This window comes from Spermophilus citellus, assembly GCF_964194105.1.
Source record: "Spermophilus citellus genome assembly, chromosome: 12".
Classification (NCBI taxonomy): domain Eukaryota; kingdom Metazoa; phylum Chordata; class Mammalia; order Rodentia; family Sciuridae; genus Spermophilus; species Spermophilus citellus.
This window is the reverse complement of record NC_138198.1, coordinates 15,153,204-15,170,360: the sequence shown is the minus strand read 5'-3', so window position 1 is coordinate 15,170,360 and position 17,157 is coordinate 15,153,204. Positions and strand designations below refer to the sequence as shown.

Below are 17,157 nucleotides of genomic sequence, written 5' to 3'. Positions count from 1 at the left end.
ACCAGGAAGCTTCAGTGTCATTAGCACAGGGAAGCCACGATTTCTGCCCATCCGCGATGGTTCTCAAGGGAAGGCCAGCTATTAAGTGGCTCTGTGTTTCCAATTTTCCCTTAGGGGAGCCGAACTTTTTCAGGCCACGATTGTCAAGGCTGTAAAGGCAAGAATCGAGGAGGAGAAGAAGTCCATGGATCAGCTGAAGAGACAGTAAGATGCTTTCACTCTCCTTCTCTTCCTTCTTCTGATCTGTGGGACCATATTTAGCTCTCAGCCCTTGGAGGCCTCAGAGCCTTGGAAAGTCTGTGTGTGTGACAGTTCACAGCTTCCCGTGTATTTACGGAGTCAGGGCAGTTGCGAGAGCCTCCCAGCCTGAAGAAGAGAGTTCCAGAATGGTGGCAGGGGCCATCCTGAGAAAGACACGAGCAGTTCCTAGCTCAGGTGCTTCCCGGAGGACCTGGAAAAGCTCTGCAGGTCTCTGAGCCTCAGGTTCCTGCCCCTAAACTACATCTCACAGGCCCACTGGATTTTTGTAGAGATTAAAGTAGCTCATGAATGAGACAGAAAATGCTCATTGCATCTCAGGTCAAGGGGATAAACCTGGGGTCAGCTCTGGAAGCATCTTGAAATCATGTAATCCAGAAAGAAGTTCTGGTTCTGAAAGACTGAGAGCCCCACAGGGCACAGGCAGCCTGAGGTGTGCAGTTCATCCCGGCCCATGTTCAGTCTAGAGCTTTCCCACTGTGCCATTGTGGCTGGGTCATGGCATAGACTGGCTCCTCTCAGGAGATTTGGGAATTATTGAAAAGAATTTGCTGAGCGTAATTCTTAGCAGGGAATGGACCTTATAGCTTCAGGGATAAGGTGTGAAAGCTGATGGCAGTGGAGTTAAAGATGGCACGAGTAGACTTTTCAAGAGCCTGAGGTCCCCAAGGGCTGACACTTTGCCAAGAAAATGGAGATCTCTCTCAGTCCCCAGTAAAGTTTCCCGAGTTTTCAGGAGCAGCTTCATTCCCTTCTGACTTCATTTCCAAGCTTTCTCCACCCTCAGCAGAAGTGCTTCCTGGTATTAATTAGATTGGTCCATGTCCTGGACATTTTCACAAAGATGTAAGTTATATGTAAACACCTAATACCAGTGCACCGTGTCACAACTGTGTTAGCATTGTTTCTGGCCCACCAACACAGATCCAGAGGAATGACAATTTGGACCCACATTAGGGTGTGCTTCTCATTTCCCAGGAGGCCTGAGTTGTGATTACTGCTGAATTTTTCTGTTTAAGAATGCAAAAGTTGGCCAGGCGCAGTGGTGCGTACCTGTCATCCCAGTGACTCAGGAGTCTATGACAGGAGGATCACAAATCCAAGGCCAGCCTCAGCAAGGCCCTAAGCAACTCAGCAAAACCCTGTCTCTAAATAGAACATTTAAAAAAAGGGGGGGACAGGGATATGGCTCACTGGTTAAGCACCCCTGGGCTCAATCCCTGGTACAAAAAAAAATGTAGAAGAAGAAGAAGAATGCCAAATTTAGGGGTATAAAGGACTTACACCTTAGAGTGTGTTTTGTTCAGACTGGCTGTGACACCAGGTGTGAGTGCACACTGTGGCCTGCAGGCCAAATCCAGCACAGCAATCACTGATCCGGTTCTCAAGTCGAGCCACTGTGGAGGGCAGAGTAGCGTGGAGATTATATAGAGAGCAGGGAGATGCTTCATCTGAGAAGCAATTGTTTCACCATTGAGGATATCAAAGTGAATTGGCCATGCCGTCCATGATTTTAGAAGTACGCCTGGCGGTGGTGTCCACAGTCCCACAAAGGTGGCCCTGACATCGCCAACACTGGTTTATTTCCTAGGATGGACCGCATCAAGGCCAGACAGCAGAAGTACAAAAAGGGTAAGGAGAGGATGCTGAGCTTGACGCAGGAGGCTGGGGAAGGCCAGGACGTCCAGAACCCCCCGGAAGAGGATGATGAAAGTACGTTCGCGGGGTCCTCCCACTTCTCTGAGGTGCTGGGCAGTAGCTTGGTTCAGGTGGGGCTGTACGCTGGCTCTGCTGCTTGCTCTACCTGCGTCAGCAAGTCTTACCCTCCCTTTGTGAGTGGGTACATTTATTTATTTCCCAAAACACTCATTTAATGAATGAATGACTTCATTCTTGGGCAAGATGTCTCAAATAAACACTAAGCCTAACGCTGTCTCACACACATCTGCCCATGAAGGAAATTGGTGTGATTTTGCTTAATTTGTGCCTGTAGGGAAAATAGTTAAATATGCTACCTTTCATTTCTATAAGTTTTATATGAGTATTAAGCATGCCTGCCTATGATTTTATTTGGCATCTGAATATTGATAGTTAAAATATCAGTTATTATGTATTTCAGTAAAACAGTGTGAAATATATATTTGTTATATCTAATCATAGAATTATTGTAGCCAGTTAAAGTTTTAAAGGTTTGCTTAGAGGGGCTTGCATGCTTTGCTATTTGAAAGGAATAGAGAAATAACACATATTGAAATCTTTCCAGTACTAGTGTCTATTCATCACCAGTAAATTCATATTTTCTGATCAACACATTAAATTAATCACAAGAAAAGTTTTTGGTTATTATAACTTATCTGTTTTTAGAAACTATTTGCCTATAAATGTTTCTGTAAAAGTTCAGCGAGGCTTCTTTTCTGTTGATTTAATGAAAAACTCAGTGCATTTTAACAGATAATCCCTTCTCCTTTTAAAATTTCTTGCTAGGCACTCAGTTACTAGGGAGATGTGGAAACGTGGCACGGGGTTAGAAGAAGCCAGTGCAGAGGGGCCTGTTAGCACATTTCCTTGTGGGGTTCAGTGTGGTTCCTTTTCCTGACTCTGATGGGCTTGGGCAGTCTGTCTAGGTTTGACATTGCATTGTTAAAGCGTGGTTTTCAAATGTGCTTGCTCACTTTCTAAGAATTAATATCTGGACATATTTCATTTTAGGAGAAGCAGACAAACAGAAAGCCAAGGGCAAAAAAAAGCAGTGGTGGCGGCCTTGGGTCGATCATGCTTCCAGTAGGTTTCTCGATCCTCTTTCAGTCTCACCAAGTCTCACCCTTATATCCTTGACCAGAATTCAGGCTCCCCATGACCTGTGTGTCCCTTGCACGGTTTGCCCTTGTGACTTCATAGGGGGTCAGGCAGGAAAGCTGCCGTGTCCATGGGCCTGGGGCCCTGTGAGAGCTCCTCTGGAACCAGCTCAGTGTCCGTGTCTCTGCAGAAAGCTGAGCGGGTGGCCAACAGGCCAGCTCTGGGGCTGCAGCTCTGCCAATATTTGCTTTCTGGCTAAAACCCCTGGTTAAAGTGAGTTTAGGCTCCTCCTTGGATCCTGACTTGGGCCCCAAGGCTCTGGGACCCTCTTTGTAAGGTGCTCAGCATGGATGCCAGGGCCCTCCCCTCCCCTCTCCCAAGCTTTGATTTCCTCTGCAGTAAGGCTGTGGCAACACGTTAAACACGAAGCTGAGGCAGGACTTTCTCACTCTGCCTCCTCCCCCATCTCAAAATGGCTCTGAAACTGCTCTGTGGTCTCCCATGCCCAAAGTGTGGCCCAGTGGACAGCCAGCTGGCCCCAGTGACCAGCTGACAGCAGACATCAGAAAATCAGAGCTTGGTGGCCAGGCAGAGCATTCCGCACCTCCCTGTTGACCATGACAGTGAAGAAGCAGCTATGAGACCTATGGGTTGTCTTTGTTCTGCTTATCAAGGAAACTGTCACCATTGGCCAATGTCATTGTCATGCATCTGGCCCTCCTTTGATATGTTAGAATATTGAATGATTAGTATTCTGAAAATTAGTCGGGATGCCTTCCCTGGTTATAGCTTATGGAGACACATATCCAAAACTGTCAGACAAGGAATATCACCGAGCTCAAAATGCCTCACAGAGCAGGGCGGGACCCATGAGGGGCATCTTCAGAATCATTACAAAACTAACTAAACCAGAACCTTCCCCGACCTATTGCTTAGCATCATGATGATCTGATGTTGGCCTCTCTCACTCCAGAGGAAATTCTCCAAAACTCGGAAAACTAGTTTCATGAAATTGGCTCAGTATTTCTGGATGCAATTGAATTTTATCCCCAATATTGAATTTAGCATTTTGGACAAAAAAAATTGATTTATAAAGAGTTTTATTCAATTGTCTGCTTAAATCCAAAGAGAAATGTTCAAGCAAAATTCCAGTGTGACTCTCGGTGGACTGTCCTTTGGCACATGAGCCCTGCCGAGGACCAAGCAATGCTCTGTGCAGTTGCCTACTCCTGTCAAGTCACAAGTCAACCGTGCGACCTCTCTGTCCTCAAAGGGCCTTTGCCAGTGCAGAGACCTGTCCATGTCATATTGTGTCACGTGAATGTCAGACCCCACTGGGACCAGTTCCCACTGCAGTCACTGTGGGTGTCTTTCCTTTTCCCACCTCAGTGTCACCCTTCCAGAGGAACTGGATGTGGTCTTTGATGATCATCTTACCAGTTGTGAATGATATGAAGAGCTTCCTGTGAAGGTTACTGAAGTTAGGCTTTTCTGACCCATTTCACCCTCATTATGCCACGTTCCTGAACACTGGTATTCACTAAGTGTGCCTGGTTACACTACCTGATGGTGCAATAACGCAGGACCGTGAGTCGCTCATGGTTTGGAATCACATTCCGACAGCGGTGTTAAATTTTTTTTCTATGAGATCTATTTTTCTTTCCAAGCCTGAGAGGCATGCAAGGAAGAGCATGGGTAGTTTATTTTGTAGTCTTGGATACGTTTCAGAACTTATTGTTAAATCTGGAAGAATTTTATTAAAGGCCTTATTTTGATCTGTCAAGTGATTGGGCTTTCTAAGAGAGCTGTCTTAGCAATGTCAAGGATAAGAATGTGTGCAGTAGAATGCCACATGTGAATCTGTGACATGTAATATGGCCTTGCTGTTTGAGTGACATTGGCAGCAGGCCTTGGTGTGGTTGAAGGTGCCACTTCTCCCATGTCCATACCATGTGCACACATGGGCTGCATTATTGCTGTTCAATGATACCTTCCTGTGGGTGCTGCGTGTGCAGCCCATCTCAGCACTGCCTGAGTGAATACGTCTTCATTGATGAATACCTCACCATGAGGGCCAAGTGTCTGAGGATACAATGGAAGGATTTAAAAAGCTGGTTTCACACTAGCTCAGCAATATATTCAACATCCACAGAGCCTGCAGGGACAGTGTGGAGCTGGATCTGCATCTGAACTCTGGTCCACCTGAGAGCTTTCCTTCCATTACTAGGAGGCAGCGCTGGAGAAAGACTCCTCTTGTTATTTTCCTAACTTCCATTTAATTACAGTTTTAAAAGTCCTCAAAAGCATTTCTTTGTTTTTAATGTGCTAATTCTACTCACTCACATAACAAATTAGTTTCCAATTTTAAAATTAAGATACAGTGCTTGAGATAATAACCGTTGGGCTCACCAGTGTGCATGACAGTTGCAGAAGGTATGATTGAACGCTGTTGATTTCGGAACTTGTAATGAGGGTGAAATGCTCCTTCTTGTGAGACTGTGTTTTCCCACATGACCGTGCGATGCAGAGTCCCTGTGACTCTGGGCTTCTGTAGATGCATTTCTTCACGGTCCTCCTCACTGTCCAACGTAATGCTGTAACTTTGGTTTGTTCTTGCTTTTTCTTACCTTATGTTGTATTGCATTTATTCCCTCAGGCCTGGACCCAGTACTCTGGGCCTGGTTTTTTTCTTCAAAATAAAATCAACAAATCAGTGCTTCTGTTCAAGGATATAAGGCCCAATTTGTTCATTCTACGTCTTCATGAATGGAGGCTTCAGATTCGTCTGAAATCATGGGCAAAATTACTTGAGTTTTGACCATGTTGAGTGATATCTAAGCAACTGATTTGAAAACAAGCCAAGGTTTTCCATTACTACAATGCCTAAGTCCAAAAGTCAACTCAGACATCAAGATGTTACGGAAAAGAGACCCTGCATCTGCAAACCCCAGCAGATATGTTTCCCTGCAACGATGGTACAGTTCTTGTAGCATCCAAAATGTATATGCTGGGTCTCTTTTCTCTGATAAACTCAAAACTTATCAAAATGATAGAAGAATTGAATTTCTTAAAATCTCTGGACATTTTCTCTGCTCCCAACTCTTAACCCAGGTGTTGTGATTTTGCAGGGAAAGTAAAAGACAAGGCAGAGGCGCTCCGTTACTATCTGTGCCTGTGCCTTCTGGTCCCTAGCACTCCCCTGAGCCTCATTAAGTCCCGGGAGCTGCCTGTGGACCAGAGGCTGGCGGCATGACCCGTGTGGACTGGGCTGCTATGTTAGAAGCAGCCCAAGCAGTGTCACCGCTATCACTGTCATTGTCCTCATGTTTCCTTCTGTTCTTGGTGTTGCCCCCCCATCACCCCCATGGCCATGTGTGTTGTTTAACTGTTTGAAATGTCTCGTCATGTATGTTGTGTCTCATGTGTCCATGTGGAGAAGCCAGGTCTGCACGGTGTGAAGTGAAGCGGAAGGCTGGCTGTGCTGGTCTGGGTGCTGAGCCGTCCCCTCTGGCCTCCCTGGAACAGCCCGGGCCAGACCCTCCACTTCCCTCCGGCCTTGTCTGAACCACCGATATTGCTGAATTGCAAAACAGTATTCTCAGTTATTTCAGTAACAGAATCGGTTGCTGCAGAGTTGATCTGAGTTAACGGTATAAATTTTACAATCAAGAGGGGAGAAAACACCGGATCAGCCCTGTAGAGGCCGGGTCTCTGGGTGGTGTAGACAAGGCCTCAGGCTCCGTGGACCCCACCCTGCCAACATCATGTAGCAGCGTAAGCCTGAAGTTGGTTCTCTTCATCTCAGTTTCTCCTCTGCCAACGTCTCTTGCTGCGGTCCTTCTATGGGCCATCTGTATATTTTTAGGGGCATTTTATTAGTAAGCCCCCAGCGGTCTCGTGTTTCTTTCAGGAAATAAGTAACTATTTTATTTTGCTTAGTGGTCAGGAGTGGAGATTATTACTTGTTTGAAACGGATAGTGAAGAGGAGGAAGAGGAGGAGTTGAAGAAGGAAGATGAGGGGCCACCGCGCAAGTCAGCATTCCAGGTAAGTCTGGGGCTGGGAGGGGTCGTGTCCCCTGCCATTTGGAGAGTTTTTCCGATTAACAGGCTCCATCGCAGGCCTGAACTTCTGCTGAGCTCCTGCTGGAGCTCTGAGCATCTCCTCTTCATGCTTCTTGGCAAAGCCACAGTGACTGTCCGAGGAGAGCAGGTTCTGTCAGGCCATCATCCCCTCCGTCAATGCATCCCCTCATGCTTTACACAAAAATAAAGCTTCACTGGGTGAACTTTATTTTTGTGGTTGTTGCAAGAGATGAAGATTTCTTTGGCTTTGCTTTGGATTGCTTGAATGGAGTTATACTTCAAAGTATGAAATAGTTGATTATGAAAGTAGAGTGCTGGCTCTGTTTTGAATCAAAGGATCATGTAAATGCTGCTTCAGATTTCAGATCTGTTTTGTCTGTACTGCTCAAGATTGGAGGGTGCCCTGTAAGGACAGCCACAACCTCTGGCACAGTCCCGTCTTCAGCTTAACCATCTCTGGTTCAGACCCACTCCCTGGTTCCCAGCAGGCACTCAGCAGCCCGAAAGCTAGGGGTGAATGTGTCATCAAGTCTTGTTAAAGATGAGGCTGTGTCCCTGCAGTCGACTCAGGATGAAATCCCGTGTGCATCTCATGTACCAGTGAACCACACAATGACACCATCATTTCCCGTTTCTGACAGTGCAAGGCACCCAGGTCCGTCTCCATGCTGCATGCATGAGGGGCCTACGATGAGGTCATTGTCAGCTGACTGGCCAGGCCTCCTCAAGCTGACAGGCACAATCCACCCTGTCTTCCCGATGACACTGTGGAACTAAGTTATTCATGGAGACACCCTGGTTGGATGCCGTCTCTCTGGCTCTGTTGCCCCGTGTGGGCTTTTTGGTGACTGAGTTTGTGTGTGTGTGTGTGTGTGTGTGTGTGTGTGTGCAGCTGGCTCACCAAGTACTAACGACTTGACTGCTTATTTCCTTCTAATGACTTGCACTCTAGCTGTCACCCATCAAGCAGCACAGGAGGGGACATGGGACATCTTCACCTTGTCTGATGAATTATGTGCAGTGATGGATGGTTTTCTTTATTCCTCACTTACCAGCAGAGCACGTTTTATTCTAGTTCCCATGGTTGGCACATTGCAACCTCGTTGATCTTAATGGTAGAGACAAACTTGTTCGCCTTCATATATTAACTACCAGTTTTTTTTTCACCTTCGTATTTTAACTACTAGTTCTTCTCGCCTTCGTAATATTAACCACTAGTTTTGTTTTCCCTACTAACGACTCTTACTTTGTCCTTCTTTGTAGAGAGCTATTGGGAAGTTTGCGTCAGCCATTTTAGCCTTGCCCAAGTCTGTCATTAAACTTCCCAAAACTATTCTTCAGTATTTAATCAGAGCTGCAAAGGTATTTCATGTTTTACTGACATGTAGTGTGTGACTCTCTGCTCAGTAGAACTTTAGTCAAACACACCCCCTGTCTGCATTCTCTCTGTTCTATAGATCGTACAAGGAAGGAATTGTACAGATGTAAAACACTCGGACAACTTTTCCAAAAAGAGTGCTTAGAAGCCAGATTTCTTGTTGTTTGATTTCTTATTTTTAAGCTGAGACTATTGAAAAATAGAAAGGGAAAATGCAGACACATGTACGTTCTGTCCTCCTCATGGTTCTGCGTAAGTCACATCTGGTTTTTATAAGCGTCACATCTGGTTGCATGCATCTGTTACAATGAGTCAAACCTGTGATGATGTTTCTCAGAAAGCTGGTAAAATTCTGCACAAGCTGATAAAAGACTCACTCACCTCCATCGCCTTTTCTGCCTCCTTTTCGTCTCCGTCTTCTTAGACGGAGTCTGTGGTCTGGTTTCTACTCTCGGTGCACCTGCCCCAGCTCCTCAGCCCCTTGTGGTCCCATAGTTTCTCGCCCTTGTGGGATCTGTGGTTTAGGTACACTGTTTAAAGTTCTAACACACCACAGAGTGACTCAGCTGCCTGTGCTGCAGTCCCTGCACTATTGTAAACCACAACTAGCAAATGACAATGCAGGTATTTTCTAGAACATTCTTTCTCTCAAACTCAATCAAGGACAGGACCTAAACCTCTTAGGTCTAAATACCCCTTGGGTGTGAAGCACATGGTTAGGATAGTGACCATGACCGTGCATCTTGCATTTTACCTGGGATCTTGCTTACATGCATCTCCTGGCTCAACAGGTGACCTGAAGCCCACATTCACTCAGCTGCCCCTAAGCTGCGGAGTCCAGCCCTGCAAGCCCCTCCCACTCTGCATGTGTAGCAGGCGGAGTTGGCCACCAGCAGCCCCTGCTCTGCTTCCCTAGGGCTTCCCCGAGGTAGGGCAATCCTGAGTCTCACGATTAACATTTAAAATTTACTTAGATGAAAGATTATAATGTGACATCCCCTGTCTTACTTTTAAAGAGTCATCTTCTGAGGGGTGAGGTCATGCACACCTGTCATCCCAGAGGCTCGGGAGGCTGAGGCAAGAGGATTGCAAGTTCCAAGCCAGTCTCAGCAACTTACCAAGGCCCTAAGCAACTTAGTGAGGCCCTGTATCAAAGTAAAAAATAAAAAGGGTTGGGGATGTGCCTCAGTGGTAGAGCACTCCTGAATTCAATCTGGTATCAGAAATAAATAATCATCCTCTTACAGACAGAATGAAAAAGGTACTGGATAAACCTGAATTAAAACACAGACATGGGGAAGGGAATCCACTGCAACCAGGCTCTCCCTGTTTTAAAGAACACAGACATTTTTGCATAATAAATGTTCAGTAGAAAGAATCCCATTACCCCCAATATAGATGATAAATTTAAGATAAAGTCATATGAGATAAAATTTATGCCAATGTCAGGGACGTACAGCAGTGGTGGCCTTTCACTGAGCCTGAAGGTCTTTTAATGTGTGTTTCCATGGAGTTTTCTACAGATGGTTGGTGTGGTTAGTGCCTGAGTCCCAGACAGACCAGCCCAGTTGATGACAGACACTTACAGCTACAAAGTAACAACCAGAAAGTCCAGGAAGAACCTTCCATCTCTTCAGTTGGAATGTTTCCTCTCAGCAACATTTGTCTGAACTAGTCAGACCAAGGCAAAACTGATAAGACCTTTCTGGAATTGTCACAACATCCATATTAAGATGACTTACCTGAGCCAGGCATGGTGGTGCAGGCCTGTGGTCCCAGCGACTCAGGAGGCTGAGGCAAGAGGATTGCAAGTTCAGCAACTTAGCAAGACCTTCTCTCAAAAGAAAAAAGAAAAAAGGGCTAGGGATACAGGTGTGTAGCTCGGTGGTAGAGTGCCCCTGGGCTCAATCCCCAGTACAAAAAAATAAACACACACACACACACACACATGGTTAGCAAAATCTGACTTCTCACCCTGGGCATGTCTTGCGTGACTGCAGGACCCCAGCGGAGCCCCGCCAGAGGCCCTGCTGCAGGGACAGGGTGAGGCCCAGCGCTGCCCTTGGTCTCCCTCATCCTACCTTCCCCTCCCAACTCTTTATTTTTCTACAGAGTAAAGAGTTCCTCCAACTGGTGGCCCTGCCACACTCACAAATCCTAGTTACCTATTTATTTTCTCTTTGGGGGATTCTTTCATTATTTAAAACAATATTGTCATAACACTTTTTTCTTAAAGGAAATGTCTCTATATGTTGCTCTTATACCTGAAAATTTCTGGAATGTTTAGTAGGTCACATTCTTTTAAAAACATCCCGTGTTGCGCTGAGGCAAGTTTGCTTCTTACGGTACTAAACCTGAAAGCCAGCCTTGACAGAATTCTCAGTCAACACACCCAGTGACTGCAAATCCCTTTACCTTGTCCTTCTTCAAATTCCATTTCATCTTCTCATCTTATTAAATATGTTTTTGACAAAAAAAAATAGGAAATATTTTCTACCTCCTGGGTTTGTCACCCAGAAATGATACATATTTTGCATCTATGTTAATTGCCCAACTTAGATTTCTATCTCTGAGAAAACAGGAAGTGTTCTTTCTCAGCCTGTGGCCCTTTCCTGCTCATATGGAAAAGTTGAGTCCCTCTTTATTTTCTCCTGACAACACAATACCAGTGATTTATTTATGCTGTGTTTTTCAAAGACTCCAGAAACCTGAAAATAATCTAGAATAAAATGAAACTATCTGGGTTTATAAGAGCGCCCACAAAACTGTTTGACTTAATCATCACCATGGAAACCCCAGCTTCCCTGAGACCCGTGTTTGTGCTGCATGTTGAGCATGCCTGCCTGGCTTCCTGGTTTCTAGATGGCTGACTTGGTGTGTCAGGTTGTTCTTTTCATTTCTTCTGCATGACTCTGGGGACTTAGTGGGAGGCTGTTCAAAATTGCTCTTTCCTGATTATCGGTCATAATATGTTAATGTCACTTTTTTCAGCTCTTGAATGCAAATAACAAAAGACAACCAAAAGTACCACAGGTTTTCTTCCATGCTATTCTGAAATAACTGTTTGACCTTGCTATCATTTATTTTCCTCTAAAAATACTAATCCATTTGCAAGGCCCTATCTCAAGTTGCTGGAAAGAGCTGTCATGCCCAGGGGGAGCCTGGAATGGGCAAGACCATTTCTCCAATGTAAGATCACAGAGAAGCACTGGTTTTCGACTCAGAAGTTTCCGAGTGATGGGAAAATCACTTAGTAAGGCTTCCAGATGCTCCTACTATGTGTAGTGAAGACTCAGAAATTTAGGGTCACAAATGGCTGTGGTAATTGGGACTTGGAGAAATGATTGTTTGTACATACCCAAAGTCTATCTCATGATTCTCTGTGACACCAAATGAAATATGTGCCCATAACATCTGTTTTCCTGTTACATCTCAAGATGATGGGAACAGCCCCCACCAGCTCAGCATAGGCAGAGGAGTCTGGTTGTCTGGTGGTCTTACTTTTAAAAAGTCATCTGCTGAGGGATGAGGTCATGCAGATCTCACACACCTGTCATTCCAGACCCTCGGGGAGCTGAGGCAAGAGGATTGCAAGTTCCAAGCCAGCCTTAGCAATTTATCAAGGCCCTAATCAACTTATCACAAGTTCCCTAAGCAACTTAGAAGGAGGTGAAGGTCTATTAGAACATAGTGCTGATCTCCCCGAGTTAGGAAGCTTTATGTAGGTCCCTGGTCTTTCCATTTCGAATTATTAAAAGGCCAGGAAATAATTGAACTTTCTCCCTTCAGTTTGTCTATCAAGCCTGGATTACTGACCCTAAAACAGCACTTCGCCAGAGGCGGAAAGAGAAGAAAAAGTCTGCAAGAGAAGAGCAGAAGCGAAGACGGAAAGGCTCTGGGGAGGGTGAGTGTGGAAGGGGCAGCAGCTGGGGCCAGCGCCCTGGCCCTTGGCCCTGAAGCAGATGGCCCTGCAGGGGCAGATGGCAGGGAGGACACCCCTGAGCTCCAGGAGGCTCTCATTTGTCCCTTAGCACTCACCGCTGGGTACAGTGACAGGTTAAGATAAATACCATAAGATGGGAGGGGAGACAGAGCAAAGTCAATCCTAAGAAAACAGAAGGCAAGAAACTAATTTTAGGTGATACGAAGTAACCAAAAAAGAAACAAAAGAGGAGGCCTGAGAGTTAAGTTAAAGCTGCTCTTGGAAAAAGTCAATAAGAAAGACTGAACCTTCAGCAATTTGATTCAGAAAATAAAGGTGTGGGGTATATATTTAAATAATACTCAGGAATAAAAAAAATAGACAACATTATCTAATACACAAATAACATTATGGAAAAACTAGTTAGTAAGGAAAAAGAGAAAGATAACTTATTGCCAACATTCAGTTCAACATTATGCCAAGACATAGGACCTAAACACATTTCTAAGGAGAAAAAGCATCATGAAACACCAAAGCCAAGTTGAAGTGCAAGCTGCATGCTCAGGATCATAGTTTCATCACACACACACACACACACACACACACACACACACACACGTATCACACGGAAGACTAGTATTTTGGATGTATTAAGAATGCCTAAAAAGCATAAAAGAAAAGTTCAACCCAATAAACAAAATGCTATGAAAAATAATTCATAGACCAGAAAACCAAAATGCTCCCCAGGTGCCAAGTCTCACTAGTAATATGAGAAACACAAACTAAATATGTAGACATACTGGCTTTTTAAATTATTTTTACCTGCTGGATCAGCAAAGGACAAAACATGTCACAGATTTGGGGTTGGTGGGAAGGGATGTACTCGCACCAGCCTGGAGTGGTGCTGGAAGGGCCACGCGTAAGAATCTATTATTTTCAAAGGTCCATGTTGTACTACAGCTCAGTCGCACCAGTGGGTGTGTGGCTTAGATGAAGGAATGTCTGTACATGTGCACAAGTTCACGTCTGAGAATATCCATCTGACGTATGGGTTAATAACAAAAATTTAGAAACATCCTAAATGTTCATACAAAGAAACATTGAGGGCTGGGGTTGTGGCTCAGCGGTAGAGCGCTTGCCTCCCACGTGTGAGACCCTGGGTTCCATCCTCAGCACCACATAAAAATAAATAAACAAAATAAAGATACTGTGTCCATGTATAACTAAAAAAGAATTTAAAAAAGAATTGAATGAATTTGTGTTATCAATAGACGATATCATACTGTTCAGTGATTTTAAAATGACACAAATGGCTTTGAATCAGCATGGAGAACAATCCCCAGCATCCCTGGTATTTTAATGGATACATGTAATGTGCTGGTGTCTGCAAGCAAGAGGGAGATTGGGAAGGACACTCAGTACCTAGTGGCAGTGGTCACTTCTGGGAGAGTAGAGACTCAGTATATGGTCAAGATTAAGTGTTTTGTTTTGATTATTTACAAAAAAAAATGTATCTACAAATTTCTTGTAAAATTAAAAAGGTAGTCAAAAATAAGAAGAAACATATTTGCTTTTTTTTTATTAGTTGCTCATGACAATACAATGATCTTGACATATCATACATTTGAATCAAATGGGGTATAATTTTCTAATGTAACTTTAGTTGCAAAACCTCTCTACTTTTTGATCTTTCTTCCCCCTGATATGTCCTGGCAACTTTAATGTTATTTTACTTAGTTTCAAAAGACAAAAGCAACACACACTCCAAGCAATCAGTGGCAGTTGAGGCAGGCCACAATTGGCCCAGGCCCCACCCTTGGGATCTAGCACCGAAGAGGCAACTCCTCACCCCCTGGCTTTGCTTCTACCCCTTTGTTACATGCAAAAGTCTCCTTTATGGGCTTTTCAAAACTGAGCTGATGCTCCACGAGTCTCTCCTGTACTGTTGTTAATAGCATCCCCAGAACTTTTCTCCAATTAAGTATTTATGAACCTGTATCATCTTTTCTTAATGGCTGTCAGAGATTCTATAGTACAGATATGCATCATTTATTCAATTGCATCATCCTTAATGGACGTAGGGTAGCATCCAGATTTTTGCCATAATGCTCAATGCTGTAATAGGTGTCCTTGCAAAAAAACTGACCTATAGTCACATGTGAGTGTCTTTAAATGTTTAGCAAAGATAGAATGTGCGTTTCCCACACAATAGGAGTCAGTTCTCAGAAGCGGGGACACCGGGCTGAGGGACATGGCTCTTCACTGTAACAGACATCTTCCAGGAGGGCTCAGCACCAGGATTCCTACAAGTCTGGTGCAAGGGCTTCCTCTTGCCACAGCTTCATCTTTCTGAGAAATGGAAATGGCTTTCGTTTTCATCTGAGTTTAGTGGACTCCCTGGCTGACAGGCCTGGGCATTCTTGTCTCCTGTCTTCTAGGTGATCTGAGCTGTGAACATGGTGCTATTCCCCATAGCTCTGCTAGGAGGCTGGCTCCTTCCTCTCAGCTGGTGTCACTGCTAGGCACACTGTCCTCTCTCGTGTGTCACACGTGTTCTTCTTGCTCATTACTCACAGTCTGACTTGGTGATAGTACGCTGTAGCTGAACCAGTTTTAACTTTTGATGTCATGTGTCTCAATTTCTCATTGTAATTTTAAGGACATTGATGTGCCTACTATTCACCTCAAAATTAAGCACATGTTTTTCTCTATTTCCTACTCAGTTTATTTATATCTTAAATTTTTAGTTATTCCAGGAAATAGAAATGATTTTTAAGCTTTCACATGGATGCGTAATTATGTTGCCCCTACTTATGAAGTGTCTCTTCTCATTATTGGAGTTAAGATCCACTCTGATGGGTACTGAGCTCTGCTTGTCCTCTGGTGTGACTGGGGCTCCGTGTTCTGCTGCACTCTCCTGCTGAAGCACTGAGCCACGTGCTTCTGAGTCTAGCAGCTATGCAGTTAGCTTCACTATTTAACGAGGCAAACTACCCTCACTACCCTTGTTATTCCCAAGCACTTGTTCTTCCGACACTTTTTGGCCAGTTCCAAGAATGTGTCCCTGGTCATCTTGCCGTTGGCTCAGCACTGCATGTAATAAAGATGATTTCAAGTGCAGGCGCTGTGCTGCTTACCTGCAAACCAGAGACAGCAATGACCTAAAGACACTCACGCCCCAAAGGAAGTTCTACTGGGCACTTTCTAGATCAAGGTGACATTTCCTCCACGTCCCTCTGGACATGGGAAGCACAGTGTGTCCTGAGGGGCAGGTGCTATTCAGTGCTTCCTCACAGTGGCTGTGGACTCCTTGCCACAGCCCAGGGGCCTTTTAGTTAGCCTGTCTTGCACATGGGCAGGGACAGTCCCAGAGAGGGAAGTAATGTGCCTGAGGTCACACAGCCATTCAGGAAGTAGTGGGTCTAGAGGCCATCCCAGACCCTGGGCTCTAGCGCCCTCTGTCTTAACCAGCCTAAAGACAAATGCAGGAAGAGGAATCCTGATGGCCCAGGAACTGCAAACCCCACTGAAAACCTAAGCACAGACGAAACAGTGGGGAGCAGGAGGAGACAGGATTGCTTGTGCTCCAGCGAGTCAGAGATGCAGCGTGCACAGAGTGGCACCCTGGCCAAAGGCCCAAGGTCCTGTCTGAAGACTAAAGAGCAGGTTGGCTTTGCTGACCAAACAGGAAATAAGCAGCTGTAGAAAATGAGGTGGGATCATAAGATTGACCAGACAGCAAGTTTGAAAAGGTTAACTGAAGTCATATCATCTTTTCAAATTTGCTCTCTTAGGGCTTCCAGATAAGGCACAAGAAACCCAGTTAAATTTGAATTTTCTAATTAAGGAATAAATGATGTTTAGCTTAAGTATAATTTGCACAAATTTTATGAAAAATGCCTATATTAAAAGCTTTTCTTGTTCATCTGAAAGTCAAACGTTCAAGTTAACTGAGTGTCCTGTATTTTTACTTGCTAGATCTGACAATTTTAATCTTAAATTATAGGATAAGAAACAAACTGAAACCTTGTGGTGTCTTATTCAGATACTGCAAACCAAAATGTGTTAACATCATTCCAAAGAATCAAAAATTAAGATTTCATAGTGTACATCTGGAGTTGGCAAACTTTTTCTGTGAAGGAGCAGATAGTACATGTTTTAGGTTTTGCAGTCTGTGGTTTCAGCTGCTGCTCAACTCTACCAGGTGGAGTGAAAGTGGCCATAGGAAGTACACCAAGGGGCTGAGCTCTGTCCCATTAACATTTGAATTTAACATAATTGTTACATGCACAAAATATTACTCTATGCAGACCTTTCAAACTATTAAAGATACAAAGACCAGGCACAACTCATAAGCTGTCTTCTAATAATATCAGCCAGCCAGAGTTGACCAGTACATGTAATTCTAACTCTGCAGTGAAGAACATCTTAACCCTGGAGCATCAGGGTGCGTGAAGTAAACCAGACTCAGAAAGTCAAGAGCTATGCAGTTTCTCTGTGGAAACCAGAGAGAAAGGAGGGAAAAGGGGGCGGGAAGGAATCCTGAAAATAGAGGGGAGACCATGAACAGAGCAGAGGAAGGGCAGCCGGGAGCGAGGGAGAACGAAGTGGGCTGGGTGAGGTCCATCAGGTTGTTCATGTTGGAACGTGCCACACCAAGACCCACTGCCATGCGTAACTCTACTGCACCAATAAGAAAATGATTTTTTAAAAAAACTT

General features: G+C 44.6%; 1 protein-coding gene across 4 annotated transcripts in view; it reads left to right on the top strand.

The window, feature by feature from the left end:
- Positions 1–17,157, top strand: part of PIEZO2 (piezo type mechanosensitive ion channel component 2) — a 345,423-nt gene that overhangs the window by 286,687 nt on the left and 41,579 nt on the right. For all 4 annotated transcript variants that reach the window (XM_081263438.1, XM_081263440.1, XM_081263439.1 and 1 more), the window contains 5 exons: positions 115–204; positions 1,850–1,971; positions 2,968–3,039; positions 6,994–7,100; positions 12,306–12,420. In XM_081263438.1, the coding sequence (XP_081119564.1) occupies positions 115–204; positions 1,850–1,971; positions 2,968–3,039; positions 6,994–7,100; positions 12,306–12,420 (506 nt within the window). The remainder of the gene's footprint in view (positions 1–114; positions 205–1,849; positions 1,972–2,967; positions 3,040–6,993; positions 7,101–12,305; positions 12,421–17,157) is intronic.